General features: G+C 57.2%; 1 protein-coding gene across 2 annotated transcripts in view; it reads left to right on the top strand.

Annotated features, from left to right (window-relative positions):
• Nucleotides 1–21671, top strand: part of RPTOR (regulatory associated protein of MTOR complex 1) — a 342733-nt gene extending 321062 nt beyond the window's left edge. The window contains exons 26-35 of one of the 2 annotated variants that reach the window (XM_060081126.1): nt 2342–2456; nt 3725–3849; nt 4917–5021; nt 8653–8700; nt 14816–14922; nt 15972–16099; nt 17814–17900; nt 18763–18879; nt 19149–19278; nt 19961–21671. In XM_060081126.1, the coding sequence (XP_059937109.1) occupies nt 2342–2456; nt 3725–3849; nt 4917–5021; nt 8653–8700; nt 14816–14922; nt 15972–16099; nt 17814–17900; nt 18763–18879; nt 19149–19278; nt 19961–20029 (1031 nt within the window). In that variant the 3' untranslated portion in view covers nt 20030–21671. The remainder of the gene's footprint in view (nt 1–2341; nt 2457–3724; nt 3850–4916; nt 5022–8652; nt 8701–14815; nt 14923–15971; nt 16100–17813; nt 17901–18762; nt 18880–19148; nt 19279–19960) is intronic. The other variant, XM_060081127.1, reaches the window with a different exon arrangement.
• The last annotated feature ends 540 nt before the right edge of the window (nt 21672–22211 follow it).

Below are 22211 nucleotides of genomic sequence, written 5' to 3'. Positions count from 1 at the left end.
TGGACTGACGCTGCCCGGGTACTGCACAGAGTGGATAAGCAGGCTCTTAACGCTTCTGTTGAATTATTGTCGTGAACTTGCCTCCCTGTCCTGTCAAATTCTCTTGATTATTACGGGTTACTTTTTAAAGTTGAGGTTGAGAACCCATGAGACCGTCCCTGCCTGCAGGCAGCCTGGAGTCGGGGTCTCGTCCCTGGCCCACCTGCCCAGGCCCGGCGCACTCCTTGGCCCACTGAGCACTTCCAGAAGCAGTGCTGTTTCGGAAGCACTTCCGCGTGTGTTCACAGTGCTCTCCGTGAGATGCTCGGGTCACGTTTCATTAATGTGCGGTCACTTCTGCTAAAACCAATCTTGGTTGTTTGTAACTCGCCTCTATGCAAGCGCTGTCGCAGCTGGATGTAAAGCCTCTGGGGATGTGGAATTCAGAGTCTGCAGCTTTCTCCAGGAGAGAGCGAGCCGCCCAGCTTGATAGAAGCTCTTTGAATTATGGGGTCAAGGGCCTATTTTCTTGGAAGTTGGTGGTTCTTTAGAACCCCAGGCCTATGGACGGGGACAGCAGAACAAATTGGTTTCCCTGTACCCACGGGCACAACCTGGGAGCCAGTCTGCTGTGCGCAGTTGGACATCTGAAGGCGGTGAAGGCCACACTTTGGGCTGGTGTTGCTGGTCAGCATTGAGCAGGGAGTGAAATTAGAGCCAGCCACTCGAGAAACAACCAGGTTTTCCAGACAAAAAAGAAAAACAGTATCTCTGTAAATTAGGGTCAGGGGTTCTCTTTTCCAGTCTTTGTGGGAAAAAAGAGGTCTGCTTGTCAGGCACACACCGAGAGGAACTGCCGAGCCGCTGAAAACCTTAACAAGTGAGCTTGCCAACGGGAGCATCCCTGCCGGTGGACGTGGGCAGGGAGGACAGGGCTGCTAGTGAGGCCACAACCTCCTCTGCTACCTGCGGCGCTCAGAGCCTGGAACTCCTCATGAAGTTGTGGTTTTATCTGAGGCCGGTGGTCTGCTGGGAAGGCTGTGAACGGTAGAAGGATGGGAATCACACCTGCGGGCCGAGCAAAGTCACCGGACAAGTCAGTGAGGCCCCAGGAGACGAGCTGGGAAAGTTAATGCTGCCTTTTCTATCCATGACCCCTCCGGCCACCCCCCGTGACACCATGACTTTGCCATCATACATGGATCTCTGCATGTCTGCAGAACACCTGCAGTGACTCAGGACCTGGGTGTCCCCTCATCTTTCCTGGGTCAAATCACACCCCTGGGCCTTCCCTGGTGGTTGAGAGTCCGCCTGCCGATGCAGGGGACAAGGGTTCATGCCCCGGTCCGGGAAGATCCCACATGCCGCGGAGCGGCTGGGCCCGTGAGCCATGGCTGCTGGGCCTGCGCGTCCGGAGCCTGTGCTCCGCAATGGGAGAGGCCACAACAGTGAGAGGCCCGCGTACCGCAAAAAAAAAAAAAAAAAAAAAAAAAAAAAATCACTCCCCTGTCCTGGGGAACCCATGGCTGTGGGGGAAGGCACCTCTGGGCAACAGTTAAACCCTCCGGGACCTGTTTGCCTGTTAGTTTAACTCCGTCTTGATTGTTGAGTGGTTTTCTGTGTTAGTTGTTTTAGCAAAGGGAGGCGGAAAAGGACTGAAGTCGTGGGTGACAGCAGCTCGCCCGGCCGGCGCCAGGTTCACGGAGCCTGAGCAGCTCCTCTGTGTCACCCAAGTCTTGGGTCCAGCCACCGAGGAGGGGGTGACTCCAGGGCCTGAGTGTCATGAGGGCTGCTCACCCTCTACGACGTGCAGGGGAGAGGGGCCACCACGCCTGGCTCCTCTGCATGAGCCTGTGTCATTCTCCAGAAATATGTGTGAGCCTGTCGGATGCTATTAGCATTTTTATCCTCTTTTCGTTGTTCTTCTAAAGCTCCCTCAGGGCCACGAGGGTTTTTTCCCGAGTGGCTGTATTGGAGCCTGGTGAACAAATCCCCGTTCACATCCTTGGCTGGATTGCAGACAGCGATGGCCACACCGAGGCTTCAGCCTTGGGTCTCAGTTACGAATCTCGGCCTTACTAAGCTTTATTCCAAAACCTTTGGTGCTCTTTTCCTAAAACCTTAACCAGTGTGCACTGATCTGAGCATTGCTGATGGTTGTCGCAATTATCTATTGAATGCTAGCCATGTCCAAGCAGAGGCAGGGCCCTGCTGTCAGGAGCCCACCCCTGCGCTGTAACCCCTGCTTTCCTCTGGGCCCCTCCAGGTCCCCAAACATTAGGGACTGGTGTTGGCCTTGGTAAAATACATCATTGACATTTGCTGCAAATTGAGACCCATAGTCGTGTGTTTCCCTCGGCAGGTATCACAAGGCTAGACGACCAGATATTTCTGAACAGGAACCCTGGTGTCCCCTCCGTGGTCAAGTTTCACCCCTTTACACCGTGTGTGGCTGTTGCTGACAAAGACAGCATCTGGTATGTGGGGCACTTGCAGGGCTGGCCTTTCAGCTGGAGAACAGGTAGCCCCTGGGGGGTGTGGGCAGGATGCCCCTGCACCCTCCTGGTGTGGAAGCTCCTCAGCCCGGGCCTTTGGGCTGTTTCGGGAGTGGAGGTGGGGGCTGGAAAACTTGCCGAGAGACGTCCCTCCTCCTGGTGTTGCCCGCGCTCTCCCAGGGTTGCGCTTGGCCACGTTACCACGGGTGTTCCAGAGGCCTGAGCACGGTTATGTGTGGGCCGGGACGGGAGATTCTGGTACGAAGATGGGGCCATTCCTGTGCAGTGAACAGAGACCAGTGCACAGGGGCTCATCAGGATCCCACAGTGACAGGACATGTGAGGAACCCGCTCGGGTGCAAGGGCAGCAAGTGTGTGAAGGGAAAGTGTCAGTAACAAGACACCATGTTAATTCATAGTGACCATTGCCCTTATGTCACTGAGAAAGTGCCCACTTGATGGGAGAGAACCATGGACACGATTCTTTTTATAGCTGATAAAATGGATAGAATTCTTACCTGTTTCTTATTCCTCTCCTTTTTTTACACATAACTTAAAATTTACTGTCTTCTCCGTTTTTAAGTGTGCAGTCCAGTGACATTAAGCACATTCACCTTGTTGTGCAGCCATCACCACTGTCCCTCTCCAGGACTTTTTCATCACCCTAAACTGAAACTCTGTCCCCATGAAACACTGACTCCCCCTCCCCACTTCCCAGGCCCAGCACCCCACACTCTACTTCCTGTCTCTATGAATTTGTCTATTCCAGGAACCTCATATAAGTGGAATCATCTAGTATTTGTCCTTTTTTGACTGGATTATTTCACTTAACAAAGCAGGTGTCAGAACTTCCCTTTTAAGACAGAATAATAGTCCACGTGTATGGACCACATTTTGTTACGTCCTTCATCCATTGATGAGCACTTGGGTTGCTTTCACCCTTTGGCTGTTGTGAGTGACACTAATATAACCTGGGTGCATAGTGTATACCCAGAGGTGGAATCCTGGCCAAACGGTAGTTCTGTGTTTAGTTATCTTGAAGAACCACTCTTGTTTCGCATGGCAGCTACACCATTTTACTTTCCCACCATCAGGGCACAGGGTTCCAATTTCTCCACACCCCTGACAACATTTGTCCCTTTCTGTGTTTTTGCTGGTGGCTGACCTGGTGGGTGTAAGGTGGTATTTCCTTGTGGCTTTTGTTTGTATTTCCCTGATCACTAGCCTTATTCCTCTCTTATTCCCTGAAGTTTTTGGGACTGGGAGAAAGGGGAGAAGCTGGATTATTTCCACAACGGAAACCCTCGGTACACGAGGGTCACGGCCATGGAGTATCTGAATGGCCAGGACTGCTCACTCCTGCTCACAGCCACAGGTGAGTGGGGTTTGCATGGTGGGAACCTAAACCCCAATGCAGAGGTGGTGGGGGACAGATGCAAGACCCCAGCACAAATTGGCACAAAGCTTCCTGTGACCTCAATTGTTTCTTCTGGCAAAGGGGACTAACCGCTCCCACGTGGAGGCCTCCGTCATTAAAGGCACACCCATGGGGAGAGGTCCTGCTGGCAGCCCTCCCCAGGAAAATAAAGTCCAGCCCCGGCCCAAAGCCAGCCCCCTGGCAGACATCAGGCAGGGAGGGGTGGTGCGGGCAGCCAGTAGGGTCAGTTGGGGGTTTGAGGACAGATCACACTGAGCCTCTCTGAGCGCCAAAGAGGAGGCAGAGAGGGTGATTTCCCCGGGCGCAGAGACACAGCAGAGGAACCCAGGGCCCTTCAGGAGTCGGGTCCCAGTGGAGATGCAGCACGAGGCTTGAGTTCTCCAGTAGGGAGGCTTCACTTCTCAGCAGAGATCAGGCAAGTGTTTCCCAGTGTGTCCCCAGATGACCTCATCCTCCCTCTGCAGCTTGAGGCAAGGTTATCCTTGAGGGCCTCGTGTGAAGGGCTAGTGAGGCCAGAGAGCTGGGTCCTGGGGGCAAGCAACACCAGGAGGAAGGAAGGAAGGAAGGACAGACGGACAGACAGCCAGGTGGTGGACCCACACACTCAGGCCCACCTGGCTGCCCATCTGCCGGAGAACACTGGGGCCCCTGCCCCGTTCTGAGCCTGGAGAGGCAGGAGGAACAACCCGCCCATTTCCTGAGTCATGTGAGGGGAGGTGGGGAGAGAGAGGCCCTGAGCACCGTCCCCTTGAGATTGCCTCTTCTTGGCAGGTGATCCCCTGCGGGGGGGATCGGGAATGCTGAGGCGGAGGCACAGCCCTGAAGCCCAAGGTCAGGCCAGAACAGGCCTCACTCTGCCTCTGATCGGCTCCTCACCAGACGAGAGACCCATCTGTCCCTCGGGCTGGGCAGCCTTTGTCCTCCTGTGCCTCTGGGGGAGGGCCCTCCTCCCCTTCCCAGAGCAGCCAGGCCTGCACTTGAATATCCTCTCTTGTCTCCCCAAGATGACGGTGCCATCAGAGTCTGGAAGAACTTTGCTGATTTGGAAAAGAATCCAGAAATGGTGACGGCCTGGCAGGGGCTCTCCGACATGCTGCCCACCACCCGAGGTGGGTGCTCCCCGGGGTCCTGCAGGCGCTCAGTCCACTCAGACTCCCCAAGTGACGACCCAGCCAGCCCCCTCCTTGGGAGACTCTGCTCGCGGGTGGAAGTCCTGCCGAGCTCTGACCAGCCCACAGCCCCCGTCCTTGGCTGGAAGCTCATGTTGCTTGTGAGAGCGTGGCCGCGGCAGGGCCTGGGGCTGCATTCTGTGCCCCTCGTGCCCGAGTTAATCCCCTCTCAGTGATGAGCACACAGCAGGCGCCCCAGTTGTGTCTGGTCCTACGTTGGGGGGTGGGGGGCAGTGCGCTGCCTGCCTGCCCTGGGCTGACGGAGGCACGGCTGCAGCACCCACCGGCCACCGCTGTGCGTGCTGCCTGTCGGTGTGCATGGCTGCCCCACGCCCAGGGTGAGAGACACCAGCGCCACCTGCTGGCCTCTGGGTCCAGGCCCATTGTCGGGAGGTCTGCACCTCTCAGCCCCGCACTCGCTGTGCACACAGCATTAATGCAGCCCTGGGTCTGGATTTCCAGAGACACCCTCAGCCGTAGCCACCCTCCAATGTGGTCGCAAAGCCGCTGCCAGATGGAGGCCAGAGCGGCTTGCTGTCGGCCCCTCTGCTGGCCTGGGGTCTCTGCGTGTCCTCGCGTGGCTGATCAGGTGCCTACATGGCTGCTTCTCTCCCCTCCGTCAGAGCACTTGTCCTAGGGAGACGCCGACCCTTGGGGGCACAGCTGGCTCCACGGCAGACACTTCCTTATGTGTTAATTTTTTAAATAGCCATGTTTTTACATTTTCTTCAGGAACAAAATGGTCATGCATACCCACCTCCACAGGACCCAACACAGCCGTTTTCTTGTTGCCCAGGCCCCTCTGGGCCCGGTCCTGGGCTAACATGGATGACAGCTGCCGTCACAGGTCCCTCTGTCTCTCTCTTGCTTTTTCCAACATTGGAGCAAAAGCCTGATCCCTGCCCTGCAGCGCCCCCACCTCCCACCCGCTCAGCCCCCAGCCCCGCCTCAGGCCCGCCTCAGTGCTGCTGGCTGCGGCAGAGCAGGTGGCTGACGGCCTCCCCGTGGCTCTTAGGTGCTCATGCTCACAGGTTTGTTTCGCTGCGGGACACGCTGGACTAGTTGAATCGTGGTTTTCAGTCCTTAGCTTCCTGCTGCCGTCCCAGCAGGACGGGACACGCCCCAGGCTCCAGCCGTTCCGCAGACCCCTGTGCAGGGAAGGCAGGGGCTGGTCAAGAGCAGGGTCAGCCTCCCGGCAGGGCCAGAGGATAGGAAAGTGGGGAGCCCACTGGCAGCCCAGTGGATACACTGTTGTCTAGTTTATTCCTCTTGCAGTGGCCTACCTACCTGCTGCCCCCAAATACCTGCCACCCCCAAATGATGTGTCTGTGGTTTTTTACCCGCAATGCCACTTGCCTTTGCTCTAGTGAAGGTCAGAGCAAGGGTGGACAGCATGCAGTTTGTGGCGGGGCGAGAGTCTAGCTGGGAGGAAAGGAGGCTGAGGTGACAGAAGTACAGTCTCAGGGCTCCCCTGCACTTGTCTCCCCCAGACGTCACCTGTGTGTGGAGAGCTGCTCCTGGCCCAGGTGTGTACTGCAGCCCTAACTTGAGAGTGGTTCCACTGCTGTAGACATGTTTCCTACAGACTCCTTCCTGCTGGACCCTCTCCCTTTCCTGGGTTTCAGAAATCCCCCCAGGAGAGGCATTGTTGCTGAGGGGTCAGGAAGCTGGTGGGGGTCTTACCTCCAGGTCTTTATCAGCAAGTGGGGTGAGGGGGGCTTTGGGCAGGCAGGCAGCACTCCTCGACTGCTAAGCCAGAGTTCGTTTGGTCTGTCCCCTGCCTTTTGACCAGGCAGCAGTAGGCTTAGCAAAAAGGAAGACATTATTTCCTTGTTCTTTCAGGGGGATGGAAGGTGGAAGGGGTGATGTGCCCGGGAGGCTGACTGCTCTAAAGGATCAAGACAGGAAGGGCTTGTGTGCTGCAGGGCCCAGAAGGGGCACACTGAGAACCGGGGGGGCCTCTCCGGGCCCCACATCCTTCAGTCTCCGCAGCTTCCCTCTGCAGCACGGGGATCGCAGCCCCAACAGGGCTGGAGAGACCCCCGATTGTAATTTCTGTTTCAGGAGCTCAAGCTCAGTAACCGAGGGGCAGGTCTGGTGGAATTCTGGCCCCTGTGCCAACTTCTCGTTGCCTTCTGTCCATCAGCACCTTGTTTCTTTTTCTTCACCCGCCTTGGCCTCTGACTTGACAATTACAGAGCTGTGAGCTGGGACCCTGCGGGGAGAGCTAGCAGCTTCCACAGCAGTTGCTTGTCAGCGTCTGGGGGGACCCCCACAGCTTCAGAGTTCCGGCTGTGTTCCCCCGGGACCTTGTCGGGCAGAAGCAGCAGCCCCCGCTCCCTGCTCCAGAATACCGCCCCCCCCAGGCACGTGAAGCTCCCTGTGCTCCGCAGTGAGGTCCTCCGCCTGGTCTCGGGTCCCAGGCAGCCACGAGCTGTGGTGGGGGGAAGAGGCACCCTTGGGGGGGCTGCGGTCATCAGCTCCTCCATGCGCCTGTGATGGGGGATCCTGCACAGCTGTGCACCCCATGAGGCCTGGCCCACCGTGTCCTTCAGCTACAGAGGGTGTAGGGGGTCTCATTTGTGAATGCTGCTGTGTAGGGCACGTAGGAGGGAGGACTTGGCCCTCCCTGAACAGTTAGAAAAGTCTGCCTGTGAGGTTCTCCTGTGCGCTCTCCAGCTCAGAATCTGCTCGCCAAGTCGTTGTCGGGGCAGCTTGTTAGCAAAGATTTGATTCCATGGTTTGTGACTAAAGAGACTGTTTCTTACAGAAGCCCTACCCATGCTTTTCGGAAGTCATGTGAGATGTGCAGGGTCTCCACATCATCTTAGCATGCCCCTGGCTCCCGTGTGTACATGTGCACACAGGCATGGGCATGCATGCATGCATGTGCACACATGAACACGCTCCTGTGCATGCATGTGCAGTTAGCCTGGGGACACTCCCCTCATGGGGTACCCCGCGGTCAGGAGAACTGAAGTCAGTCTGGGTTCATGGCCACCCCCGGAACTGAGCGAGCCGTGTTCTGAAGTAGAACCGGTGGTGGGACCGCCCGTCCTTGAGCCACGGCGCCCACAGACACCCGGATGGAAGCACACTTCCCACCCCCTAGAGGCCTCCTCACTGACCGCTGGGCCCCATGAATGAAGAGCTGTCCTCACTCTAAGGACCTAAACGGAAGTGTCTGCCCTCCTCCGGGTGTGGCCAGTGGGTCAGCTCCTGCTGGTTGGGCTGCACTAACTGTGTGCGCGTCTGGCCACTAACCTCCACTCACTGGAAGTGCCCACGCCATGTCGGGTCATGTTTCCCCCAAGTCATAGCGCTTCCAATTTCCTGTCTAGAAAGAGAGTCTTTTTAGCCAAAAACCCTGATAATTGGGTTTTCACGTTCATAGGTACGTTTGGCCCTTTTTTTCCACTGCAGCTGTGGCCTAGGCCACCGTCTGTCCCTCCCTCCTGTTTCCCTCTTGGGTGCTCCCCTGACTGTCTGTGGTTTGTTTGATTTTGGCTGATTTGGCTCTGGCTGGCCTGCTTTCCCTTGCATCAAGCCCATAATCCCTGTTTCCTCGCAGGTCTGGCCCGAAAGGTCTCAATCTTTCTTGACCGCAGTAAGCAGGGAGGTGAGTGCCTTCTCCCTTCTCTGTGAGTGCCAGGGGTGGGAGCCGGCTCCTCTGCTTTGCCTGAGGATGCTCGCTAGCCCGCTGTGCTCTTCAGGCAGCAGAGGATCGGGGCTGTGGTTTTTCTTATTCGTTCCATCCGCAGTCTCCTCCAATACAAAAAATCATCACCAGCTGAGCACTCAGATCTCATGGGATGAATGAGGTTGGCTGTGTGAGGCTCTGGGAAGAAATCTTAACGAAAGCCGTAGACAGGACTCTCCCTGGGAGCCGAGGCCTCATAGTCGCACCTCCCGGCCTCCTTGGTGGCCTCACTCACTCTTGGGCTGGCTCAAGGATAATTCAGTTCTCTGCTCCAGGCCACCTTCACAACAGCCTGGGAATGGAAAACAATCCAGATCCAAGCCTGCTGGAGTGAGGATGGCACAGCTCTGCAGGCTCACAGGGAGGAAGGATATCTCACGATTCCATTAGGACAGAAAAGTCGTTCCAGATTGAGATTTGTGTTCCCACCAAATTTTTCAAAAAAGAATCTTTTTCAGAATTTAATGCAGAGTCTCTTAAAACCTCTGTTTCCATCTGAAAATCCATATATAAGTTTGATAGTTACTAAAACACCTATATGCAACTGACTGGATACACATGGTAACACTGGGTTAGCAAACCCATATGCCTGCTCAAAACGAGTCCTTTTCTCTCCTAAGCTCACTAGTCAGGTAAACTGTAAAGAGATGGAGCCTTATGAATCCAGGCAGCAGATAGAATTCTTGACCTTTAATTTGCAGCATCTGAGTTTAGAGTATGACCAGCCTTCTGGTGAACTTTCTGTCCTGGTCTGTCTTTAGTCACTCCCTAAACAAGGGTTCCCTGCAGGAAGGCATATGTGGCTATGGGTCTGATGGGGTCCCTCGTGCCATCAGAACTGGAGGGGGTAGAGAAGCAGGTCCCGGGAAGCTGAGAACAAGATGTCCTTACAGATGTACAAACTCACAGTTTCGTATTTTACAAAGGACTCTTTTAGTAAAAAGTTTAAAAGGAAGGAAAAAGAGAAAAGAGAAAACCCGAGACTGACTCAATCTTCACTCCTTTGCTTCCCGCCAGCAGGGATGGTGGTGGTTGTAAAGGGAAGGATTTCTCTCAGAAAGAGCCTCCTTGGGTTCTCAGAGGAATGACAGGGTCACTTGCCCTGAAATCCTGAAGAGGAGCCAGGGGACACCTTTCACGGTCAGGACCTGGGGCGGCCGGGGGAGGGCAGCCCCGTCCCCTGGTTGTCAGCTGCCCAGGGGGCAGCAGCCACCCCGGAGGGCAGGGAACAGATCGTCCAGCACTGGTGTGTGTGTGAACTGGATGTAAACCTTGGGCCTTGGGTCAGCTGTTAGTATTCGTTGCCTAGCAGCTGGGCAGCAAGCAGGGCGCCGACCGCAGAGCACAGTGGTGGCTGGTGGGGGGAGTCACGGCTGCCCTCCCCTTTCAGCCTCACTCCTCCTCCGGGGTCACAGGCACATCCAGAGTCTAAAATTAGCAGGACCTGGTGAGCAGGAAGCCCTCTCAGTGCAGGAGGCAGGACGCGGGGCCGGGTCGCAGCGCCCGTGGACCCACGCAAGGCGGGGCACTGGCCGCAGGGAACGACGGCTCCCTCCTCTCCCAGGAGGCGTGTGCCCCACCCTGTCTCCTCTGACCCTAAGCAGCTGCCACATGTTCTGGTCCATCTCCCAGGTGAGAAATGGAAGTTTAGGTGAAATCATTTGCTCCTGAGGAGCCCAGTTTTCTGTTGCCAGTCCTGTGTCTCTGAACCTGCCGGCTGTCCAGGAGGTGTTCATGGGCCCTGAGGGAGGCCTGATCCCGTGGGGAGTCACTGCGTCTGCATCCCTGGGGAGGGAATGGAGGTCGCCATCCCACAGGTCTGAGGTTCTCACACGTGCCTGGTTGGGCAGGGGCTGGCCCCTCCTCCTCGGAGTTCCAGAACCATAGCTCCTAAGGGCGTTTCAGGTTGGGGCTGATGGGTCCTTAGGGATCAGGTCTGCATGACATGTCCTCAGAGGTCAGATCCCCATGTTGGGTTCTCAGAGGTCCGTTCCAGACGACAGGGTCCTTAGAGGTCGGTCTGGACCGGCCTCTGAGCCTGGAGGGCTGATCATGGACATCACAGGGACCCAAGCCTCTAAGCCTCTGAAACAACGTGTTTCTTCTTTTCACTGTCTGCTGGGCCTAGGGTTCTGTCTGGTCCCTGACTTACATGTTCCAGCTTCCTAGTCTACAGCCATCCCTGTGCCATCTGTCTATATTTTAATGAAGAAATTCCCTCTTTGGCCAGCTTTTGGATGGGAACATGTGAGCAGGGCTCATATCCAGGATAAAGTCAGACAGGAATCTCTGCATCCTGGTGGGGGCCGCCCACCACCCCTGGCCCCAGGCAGTGAGATGGATGTCACACTAGATGGACCATGATCTCAGGCACACAGGGTGCTGGAGTTCGCCCAGTGGGGGAGAGGCTGCAGCGCGCGCGGAGCCTCCATCGGTCGAGCACTCTCCGCGTCGAGGCGGCAGCGTCGACAGGGAGGAGGGGCCCTCCTGGGGGGAGCCCAGAGCAGCCTGCCTGCTCCCGAAGAACAAAAAGGCCAAGGAGGCCCGGGGGAGGGAGGAGGGGCAGAGGCTCTGCCCACAGCTGTCACTTTTCTGGGATGGGGAAGGAGGAGACACTGCTGAGGCCGTGCTCCCCAGGAACCCCAGGAACGAAGTGATTGGCATCTTCACTCTGGTTCAAAGTCACAATGTTCCTGTCTTATGAGTTTTACTTAAATCATAGCCATCAATTCTGTTCCTTGTGCTCAACACGTCAAGGAAGAGTGTCACCCTTTTTATCATCTTTTACCAACTTGTGATGAATCAGATCGTCTCTCCTCCGCTGTGTCTGGAGGTCGAGACACAGGCTTGGTTGGGAAAGGTCTCGAGGGAGAAGGCCAGTGGTTGCCTTCCGTTCTGGACATGAGGACAGGCCAGGACCCCAGATCTATAGGAGAATGAGGTGGGGGTCGGCAGGCGCAGGAGGTGGGTCAGGGTGCAAGCAGACTGTTGTTTTTATCCTAGCAGTTTTCACGTTGATCTGAGACTCTTCCACGGATAGGAGCTCACTGTCTTAGATGACACAGCTTCCGCAAACAGTCTGGTAGAGCTAAGGAAGCAGCCTCGCCCAGATTTGTCTGTACACACAGGGCTCCTGCCTCCCCGACGTGTACAGGACTTGGGAAGGCCTTAGGAAACACGTTTCTTGTCTCTGCTGGCTTCACCATGCTTTACAACTGGTTTAAACCAGAATTTGGTCCACATCAGAGAATCTAGATTTAAAACAGGACTCAGAGCTCACATGATCCACGTCCCCAGATCCTCTGACGGCCACACGGGCACACCTTCCAGAGCCTCCAGTGCGGATGGAGACGCTGGGACCCTGTGTGGGAGCTGTGTCTCCCCAAATTCACGTGGTGGAGTCCTCAGCCCCAGCACTCAGAGGGCGACTGTATTTGAGAGAAGGATTCAGTTGAAATGAGGTCACTGGGGTGGGCACTAATGCAGGGCGGGCCCCCACTGGCTCTGAATCCACCATGAAGGAGACTCAGTGAGAAGGAAGCCACCACCACTTCATTTGGAGGCCAGGTCGGGCTTCTTACCCCATTGGGAGCGGCCGTGGCCTCCTCTCTGCTTCCTGCATGGGTGTGGGGCTGAGACCCCCCTCCCAGTCCTTCTGTGGTCCCCCCAGACTCTCCCCAGCTTGTTCCCGTGACCCCAGAGCACCCCAGATGTCACCTGGCCACATGCTCTCATCGGAGGACCACTCCTTAATTACACGGCTCCTGAAAGCCCCACGGGGCTGACACACAGCCCCAAGTGCACTGTTAAGAAGGACGCCTGAGAACACAGGCCACCCCATCAGTGGTCCATGGACACAGGAGTCTGTGAGCCTCTGCAGTGACCTGGCGCCCCAAGTCAGGTCGTGGGTGGGCGCGTCCTCTGTGATTCATTCACATCATGCACACCGGGCACATGGTGAGGGGAAGCAGGTGGCGTGGTTTCAGGCTCTGCTTGTGGGCTGACTGGTCACAGTGTGACAGGGCTGTCCCGGACAGAAGTGGGGGCCACATGCCCTGCCAGTCCTGATAGTGGTGATGGGTGAGAGGCCTCACCTGCAGCCTTGTCACCAGTAGATGCCTTTCTGAGACATTAGGGTGTTTTCTCCTGCCTGGGGTCAGGGGCGTTGCAGTGGGGAGACTGCATTCTAAAAGATGAAACAAAGGCTCGTCCATTTGTTGTGTGGAGCTGACATTCTGCAGGGTAAACACGGCAGCCGCCAGCAAAACAGGGAGGATGGGAGGGGGTGTGCCAGGTGACACATCTGGAACAGGTAGAAGACGGAACAGGGTGAGTCATAGCCCCACATGGTCGAGAAGGTGACTGAGCACGATTTGGAGGGGCTGCGTGGACGTCAGGAAAGGGGCGTTCCAGGCACAGGGCCCACTGTCAGTTAAGAGGACCAGCCTGGTCACTTTTGGAGCTCGAACCTTGCAGGGGCCCGGGCAGAATGGGAGGCCATTGGGGGTCTCTGGAGTGAGGGTTGAGGGGCTCAGATACAAGCAGGAACCTGAAGTGACACATACAGATGAGAGTCTGGAGTTCGGGAGAGAGATCGGGCACTTGGAGGGAACTCCATAGCCTGAAAGGGGCATATCAGAAAAGAACAAGTGAAGGTCACATTGTCCAACTCAGGAAGTCAGGAGAAAAGTGGGCACCCACAGAGAGAAGGGGAAACCACAGAGGTAAACACAGGAGCTGCTGCCACAAAAAGCAGAGACAGATGTATAAAAAAGCATGATGACTTCACTTCAGATTTCAGTATGACCAAAAGAAGACATAAAGTTATAATGTCAGTGAAAGAATAGGAGAGGATATTTGCAATATATGAGTTAAACCATCAGTGTCAGAATGTATATTAAAACATACAGGCTGCACACACCAACATCGACCAGAATTTGGGGAAATCACACCTTGTGTCCATTTCTGCTGAGACTGCAGACCCGCATCCACTCTGGGAGTGAAACGGCCTCGCCTGGGGAGGTGGGACAGGGATATGTCCCCTTCCTGGTGCTACCACTTCCTTGTGCAAGGGCGTGTGGAAACGTCAGTGTGGCGTGGTTTACAGGCAGGGAATCGTGGAAGTGATGGGCTCGTTCTCCAAAGGCGTGTTACCCAGAAGTTCAGTACGAATTAACCAGATCTGCATCCGTTGGGTTGGATAAACCCTCAAAACGTAACGTTACTGGAAAGACGCAAATTGCTGGAAAATATACCCCCGTTTGAAATTGGCGATGTTTTTGAAATGTGGTTGATGTGGTTCATGGTTTTGGACACGTGCCCCTGCAGGGGAGTTCACGGAGGCCAGCCTGGGAGGGCGCCCAAGGCCTGTGGGTGATTTGTCTGGGGACAGGACAGGCAAGTGAGGCTTTCACTGTCTTAAATTTCACTTCAAGGACAAAAAAAGAGCACAAGTGATAAGATATTAGCAGCTCTTAGATCTGGGTGGTGGGTACAGGGGTTTCTGTTGTGTTTTTTCTGTATGTTTTAAATATTATAATTAAACATCTTAAATCTTATTTTATAGTCCCTCCTGTGAGGTCAGTGCTGCCCTTAGGGATGCTGAAGGCATCCGCCCCCCCGCCCAGTCCAGTGTGGGGAAGGGCAGTCCTTGATTCATTCACCACTGACCGTCTGTGGTCAGCCCCCTGCCTCCGTGAGGGGCAGCTGCAAAGCTGTTCACCCCCAGGGGACTGCGGGACCCAGGAGACTCACATCTCTGTGCCTCTGACAACCATTCTAAAGTCTCCAGACCTGCCGATCATGCCCAGGTGTCCTGGAAGGTGGGCATCTTGGACAAACGGTCCTAAGATCCTGCTGTCTCTCTGGCAGATGCCTAGGTACAGCAGAGATATAGAGAAGGCTCTGAATTGTCACCCCGACCTCAAGCTTGCGTGGGGTTGGGGACCCACCCTATGGGTTGGCACCGACTGCTTGAGCTGTTGCCCAGAACAGGCTCCCTTGGTGACACCGGTGCCCGTCCATGTCTCTCCAGGAGCTGGGATGGTGGTGGACTGGGAACAGGAGACCGGCCTCCTCATGAGCTCGGGAGATGTGCGTATCGTCCGGATCTGGGACACGGATCGTGAGATGAAGGTGCAGGTAAGCACACTGTCCCTCACGGGGCCTCCCTGGGGGCGAGGCGGGCCAGTGGGCGCAGACCCTGCCGTCCTCCCCAACTCCGATTGCCCTCAATGTCGAGGGCTGAGAATGAGGGTCCTCGAGCCCCCCACCCCCACCCAGCCGCCGCAAGTACTCTGAGCAGGCGGTGTCTGCGGCGGGGGCAGGGGAAGCGGGGCCAAGTCAGGCTACCTCCCACCTTTTGTTTGGGTTTTTTTTGCGGTACGCGGGCCTCTCACTGTTGTGGCCTCTCCCGTTGCGGAGCACAGGCTCCGGACACGCAGGGTCAGCGCTCATGGCTCACAGGCCCAGCCACTCCGCAGCATGTGGGATCTTCCCGGACCGGGGCACGAACCCGTGTCGCCTGCATCGGCAGGCGGACTCTCAACCACTGCGCCACCAGGGAAGCCTAGTGCCTCCTACCTTTTAGAGGGATACGATGATTCGGTTTCCATCCGTGTTGGATTTCTTCCTTGTGTGTGCCTGAGAGCAGCAAAACCTCTTCTGATTGGAAAAGCACTTTTCCCCATCTGGGGGCCCACTTCCTGTCTCCTGCTCTTTCCTGCTGCGCATTCCTCACGCCTCCTTCCCTTCTCCAGCGTTTACAGCTGCCAGGAGGAAAGGCGAGGAGATGGTTTATGGGTGGCAGGACTCCTCCTAGACCCTTCCCTGAACTAATTAGGAGTTTTAAGAGGGAGCCAACGAGGATTCCTCCTGCCGATATATGCTTCGTCTTCCTTCTTAGGAGAGAGGGAGACTTTGGAAAGTTTAATGGGCGCAGAGGTGTTTGCAGCCCTGCCCTCCTGGCTGCGGGCCTCGGGTGCCCGGGCTGTCACTCAAGCAGATGGAGCCTGACTCCCTCTGGGGTCCAGCTCCTCAGGGCTTGACAGCTTCCCCGGTGGAGAGAAAGGCAGCAGCTCCACTCCAGGGTGACGAACGCACCCATGGTGTCTGTAAAAGGGATCCAGCAGCTAGTGGGGGCGGAGGGGGCCTGATGCCAGGGTGCCTCACGGGGTCTGTGTCGGCCCTAGGACATCCCCACAGGTGCCGACAGCTGCGTGACGAGCCTGTCCTGTGACTCTCACCGCTCCCTCATCGTGGCCGGGCTCGGCGACGGCTCCATCCGCGTCTACGACAGGAGGATGGCGCTCAGCGAATGGTAATTGGGCCATGCCTTCCCCTCCCTCTGCCAGACAGAGCCAGCCCCCAGAGCCAGCTGGGCACTCCCCCCAGAGCCACATCCCCCAGCGTGTGGAGGAGCACGGCTTCCCACCAGCCGTGGATGGGCTGTTTGGAACGCAGGTTTGGGGGTCGGGGGGTCCCAGCGAGGCGCTGCCCTCCTGGGCTCCATTCCCACCTGAACATAGAGAAGGCTACCGCCTCCCGGGTTGAACTCAAGAATAGCCAAGAAGATGGCGTCAGGGACACGTGTGGGTGCTGTGCAGCGCTGGGCCACATGCATTGTCATGGCTTTTCTGGGCACTGCCCCTCAGCCCTGGGCTGCGGCCCAGGTGGGGCCCAGCACCGTGCCCTGTGTGGGCCGCTGAGCATGGAGGTCCAGATGCCAGTCACACACGGATGGTAAATGGCAGAGCAACGCTGGAACCCAGGCCCAGCCATCACGGGCTCCTGGGTGATGTTTACTGAACACCCACCTTGTCCCTGAAAACAGGCCTGGCCTTTGAATGGGAAGCAGCAGGTGGGCCCATGTGCAGCCACAGAAGCTAAAGGAGCCCTCTTGGGAGGGGATGAGGGGACAGGACTGAGCTGGGCCTGAGAGCAGGCGAGCACCATCAGTGACACCAGCCAGAAGAGAGTGCAGCTGTGAGGGTGCAGGGCCGGGAGCAGTCGGGGGAGTCGGTGCAGGACCAGGCAGGCAGCAGAGGCGTCAGCCAGACTGTGGCAGGAATTTGGGCCTGAGGCTTGGATGGCGAGTGGGCCCAGGCAGCCCCTGGCTTGCATGTTCCCTGTGGGTCTCTATGGGAGGGTGCCCACTGAAAACCCACACTACCCACCAAAAGCAGCCATCGTGGAGGTGGGGGAGCAGGGTTTCTTTTTGGGGTGATGAAAATGTTCTAAAATTAGATGTGTGATGGTCGCATAGCTGTAAGAATGTGCGAAAGTCACTGAATATGTGCTTTTAAAGGGAGAGTCTTACGGTATGTGAATCAAATCTCAGTCAAACTGTTATTTCAAGAAGCCTCTCTAGGCAGGCAGTTAACTGGCAAACCGACCCAAGAAGACCTGAGGGTCACAGAACGGCCGTGAGGGAGGGGCTGGGGTCTCCAGAGCCCCCTCTTTGACCCAAGGTCTGGGGACAGAGACCTGGGGTCTCCTGTGCATCCCCAGGGACCGAGACTTATGTGTGCTGGGTGTGACCTGTGTCCTGGATGCCTTCCCAGATGTCACACTCTGCCCCCACCTCCCCAGCATGTGCATCCCCAGTCCCATACTCCCTGTCAAGGACCCTCACCAGGCCTCCAGGAAAGCCCCTGTGTCCCTCCATTTCGACAGCCTTAGAGTCTGGGGTTCTCGGTCTTGACCCTCAAACCCACAGGGAGATGCCAGTGTGAAGTCCTGGTAGGGGGGCTGGCGGTGCCCAGGAGGTGCCCTGCCTCCGGAGGTCCCAGCGTGGCCCAAGGTGTTTGGGAGGCCCCCAGGGAGGGGCGTGCCTGGGGGGTTCAGTCACTCACAGTGAACACAAGAGGGTGAGGGCAGACCTCGCAGCACCGGCGGACCCCGGACGCTTTAAATAAATGCTCTGTTCCCTCTGCTCAAAACGAAGTCCACCCTGCCTCCCATCCTGATGCCTTGGAGCATCAGGGACACCCACAGTTGTCACCAGGCCCTGACCCCACCTTCCTCCCCTCCAGCCGCGTCATGACATACCGGGAGCACACGGCCTGGGTGGTGAAGGCCTACCTCCAGAAGCACCCTGAGGGCCACATCATGAGCGTCAGGTAATGAGCATGGAATATTCATGAGACATTTTGCTATAAAAATATTATTTTCCCCCCATCTAAAATATGTCCTTGGTATTTAAACAGCTGGGAAATGATGGCATTTCAGGGTAGTAATTAACTTCTGCTCTGGGACTGGCCAGAAAGGTCAGAAACGGCACAAGGGCAGGGACAGCAGGTCCTCCCACTGGAGAGCTTTGCCTGTGGGTGACTTGCGGTGGCAGGGGACGGGGTGGCAAGGCGGCTGGGCAAAGCCTCCCCGCAACAGCGGCATCTGCCTGGCGTGTGCCAGTATCACTGTGCAGATCCGTTGTCTACCCATAAATCCACTCCTGCTGCCCGGTAAATCCTGTGCTGAGAGCAGCGGATATTTATTTGCCCATTAAAGGGACAGCAAATGTAATTTACTGTCACAAAGCCACCATTTCTTCAAAGAGATGCTCTTCCCTTGTTTGTAACATGGAAACAGAACATAGCTCTCAAAACAATGTCCACCAGGCCCAGGGCAGGGAAGATGTGGCCTACTGTCCTCACCTCCCACCCGTCGCCGCATCCCCAGCTGCACGAAATCTAATCTCTGGCCGGAAATGAACAAATAACTCACAGCCTCCCCCGTGTCTTTGCTCACCGCTGCTTCGTGCCTTGGCGGCTGGGCCCTTTCTGGCTCTGGGGAGGGGTCCAAGGGGCTCGGCGGCAGGCCTGGCTGTCAGGGTCGGTGGGGTGGGCCCATGTGCCATCCAGGGGCCTCCCTGGACACTCTGAGGGTCCAGGGGGCCATGGCCTTGAGCTGCACGTGTGGACGGCCCCTGACTGCACATGGCCCGTCCTGGGGCCCAGCGTCACCACAACACCCTCTCGGCAGCGTCAACGGGGACGTGCGCTTCTTCGACCCTCGGATGCCGGAGTCCGTGAACGTCCTGCAGATCATTAAGGGGCTGACGGCCCTTGACATCCACCCCCAGGCAAACCTGATCGCGTGGTAGGTGCCGGCCCTCTTCTCTCTCCCAACCCTGCCTGACCGACTCCCAGGGCCCTGTGTAAACAGCAGGCACTACTGCCTGCCCCCACACCTATGGAGGAGAGCTGGGTGGAGGGACTGAGTGTGCGGCCCCTTTGCTGCTCCTCACCTGCCTGGCCTCCCGGCCCTTGCGGCCCAAGTCCTCTCATGGGGGTGACCAGAGAGGAGCCCCATATCCTTGTGGACACGCCCGCCTCCCCACGCTGACTGCCAGGCCTTCTCGTGTGCAGTGGCTCCATGAACCAGTTCACTGCCATCTACAATGGCAGCGGAGAGCTGATCAACCACATCAAGTACTACGACGGCTTCATGGGCCAGCGGGTCGGCGCCATCAGCTGCCTGGCTTTCCACCCACACTGGGTCTGTGTCCCTGCGGGAGGCGAGGGGGGCGGGCGGGAGACGAGGGAGGCGGGCGGGAGGCTAGCAGCAGCAGCAGGAGGGGTGCTGCAGCCAGGCCCGTCCCCACACCACAGTGTGGCCCCGGGTCTCCAGGGGCCGTAGCCCCCAGACTGCACTCACTGTAGAAGCAGCACCAAATTCCCTGTCAATCAAGGCAGATGTGAAGTAGCCCTGCCCTTTCCGATCCCTTCGGCCCCTACACAGACCCCAGTCCTTGAGAAACCTCCCCATGTAAAGCCCACTGGGGTAGGAGCAGCCCAGACCCCTGTGACCTGGCTGGCAGCGCCATCCTTCGTTACAGTCGGCCGTGTGGTTGGGGGCTGCTGTGTTTTAAATTAGGATTCTGCCAACCTGCCTTCGTGCAGCGTGAGGCTCCCCGGGAGCCTGGCGTGTGGCTCTCTGCCTAAACGCATGACATCAGGTTCCCAGAGCTGCCCCTGGGAGGCCATCCTGAAAAGAAAAATGTGGGAGGCATGGGGAGTGTGCGGATTTCCTGTGACAGGGAGGAGATGATGCATCTCTGCAGAAGCCGCAGCCGATGGGCCCTCGTTCCCGCGCCTGCCTCGTGGGCGGAGTTGGGGTGAGGAGTACCGGCCTGCACCCCCCTGGACACTCACTGCCTGCTCTCTGCTACCCCCTGCAGCCTCACCTGGCCGTGGGCAGCAATGACTACTACATCTCCGTGTACTCGGTGGAGAAGCGCGTCAGATAGCGGCCCCTCCCCACAGGCCGCCATGTACATAGTGGACCCACCGCACTGCCCTGAGCACCTGCCTGACCTGGCTGCTGAGGGCTCGAGAGGGCCCGCACTGTCTGTCTGTCTGTCTTCGCTGTCACGCCCAGGAGCCCAGAGAAGGGGGCTCTGCTGGAGTCCTCGGTGTGATGGTTGCTGCTCTGATGAAACACAGCTCCTGGCCTGAGGACACAGTAGCTGTACATCCCAGTCCCCTTCCCGTCCTGTTTTCTTCTGAGGTTTTTAAGGGGGAAACACTTGTTTTGTTTTCCGAGTGATGCAAGCATTAGTCCACAAAGGCTCCATACGGAAGCCAGCCTCCCGGGGCTGCGCACTGTGCGCCGCCCCCACCCCCCCCGCCCCAGGTGTCCTCCTGGGGATGGTCTGAGCGCACTGGATGAGGCGCAGGCTTGAGATGGAGTGAAGGACAGATGGAGGCGGCCTGCCACCCACTGGGTCCTCACCCCGGGCCCGTCCGGCCAAACGGCGGAGGCCGAGCGTGCCCTCCCCACACGGCCGCCCTCCCCTCAGGCAGGACTTCCGTCTGAGTGTCAGCCGTTCTTGCTGCAGGTCTGTCAGCAGGAGGGGCCCTGGTTTGGAAGGAGAGACAGGTCCCTTGGGCCACAGAGCTTGTTTCTCTCAAGTGCTGCTCTTCCCCAGCAGGTGTGGGAACCGTGGCCTCCCCACCTGCACCCCACACGCATCACACGAGCACACATGGAGGGGCCACCAAGCTCCAAGAGTATCGGGGTGAACGGTGCCACCCCAGCCCTCTGTCCCCACACAAAGGGGTGCAGCTCACGCTTGCAAGAGACACGGGAGAGCTCTCAGGAGGGCAGCAGCTTCACATGTGTCCATGCACACGCGTCTGTGACGGGGCACTGAGCAGCCACACCTGGAACACAAGACACAGCCACAATGATATTTTGAAAAGCATTTTTTCCATTTTCCTTGGGAATCAGGATTATTCAGAAGTAGAGGGATGAGCTGGCTTAGCTACTTCTGCCAATAAGAGGCCAATAATAGTGAGAATGTGAGGAAGAGCCGTGCTGTGGACGTGGGTAGGCTCGGCGGGGCACAGGGCTGGGCAAGGGGAACAGCCCTTCTGCGGCCCATAGGCCATGCCTGCTCCCCCGAGAAAGTTCCAGAATGGCGTCCACCATGTTCTGGGCAAGCGAGCAACGTGGGGTCGGGGAGACCGCAGAAAGCTCAGCTCCCCCGCACACAGCCGGTCACCTCCACCCAGCGCTCCAGACGGCGACTTGGGAACCTTCCAGAAGCTGAGCTCCACCCACAGATGCAGAGTTGACTAACCACAGCCAATTCACGGAGCGGTTCCACTCCAGATTTTGAGCTCATATGCGGTTCTGTTTGTTTTGAGACAAAACCATCCCCTGGCCAAGCGCAGAGGCCCCGCAGAGGGGCTGTCTTCACAGGTCTGATGCGAAAATTCAATCATGAAGTTACAGAGTCTCAAGAGAGCGTGACCTAAGGGTTCATTTATCTCTATTTATTTTACCAAAATGAGAATTGAAAGACTTTGATGAAACATGGAATTGCAATACAAGAGTAAGAGCGATAAACTGTTAATAAAAGATAAATACGCAGAGGGTTGGCTGGAGGCTCTGTCTTTCAAGGCAAGTCCTCTGTGCCCTCGGGGACTCCAGGCACCAAGCAGGTGGTTCTCGGCCCTCGTTCCCCTTAGGCACAGCCCCAGCCCTGTGGCTTGGACAGTTGGTCCAAGAAAAGGCACTAAACGTGGGGTCACCCCACTCTACCTGCGAGCCCAGGCTCCCAGAGGGATTCCTGCTGCCACTTTTGTGTCTCTTTGATTTACCACCTGCAGTTAGAGGCCAGGAGGCTGCGTCCGCTCTATTCTGGGCATCTGCCTTCCCACGCCCATCCCATGGCTCGGGGACCGCAACTCCACCCTCAGCCAGCCAGCATCCCCTCTGACCCCAGCCTAAAAGGTCCTCCGCTGTCAGCTCATGACTCCTCAGGCCCACCTGGTGGTCCAGGGTCGTCTCCCCTTTGGGGGTTGGAACCTCATCTCCTGCAGGGCCCCCCTGCTCCAAATGGCTCCTGATTCTAGATGGGACCCTGTGGCTCTGCAGGCCCTGCCATCCCTGGACACTTCCTGAGGTTAGGTGGGGATGTTCCC

The sequence above is a fragment of the Mesoplodon densirostris genome, chromosome 18, assembly GCF_025265405.1.
Source record: "Mesoplodon densirostris isolate mMesDen1 chromosome 18, mMesDen1 primary haplotype, whole genome shotgun sequence".
Taxonomy (NCBI): domain Eukaryota; kingdom Metazoa; phylum Chordata; class Mammalia; order Artiodactyla; family Ziphiidae; genus Mesoplodon; species Mesoplodon densirostris.
The sequence above is the reverse complement of the archived record's forward strand: the minus strand, read 5'-3'. Positions and strand labels throughout refer to the sequence as shown.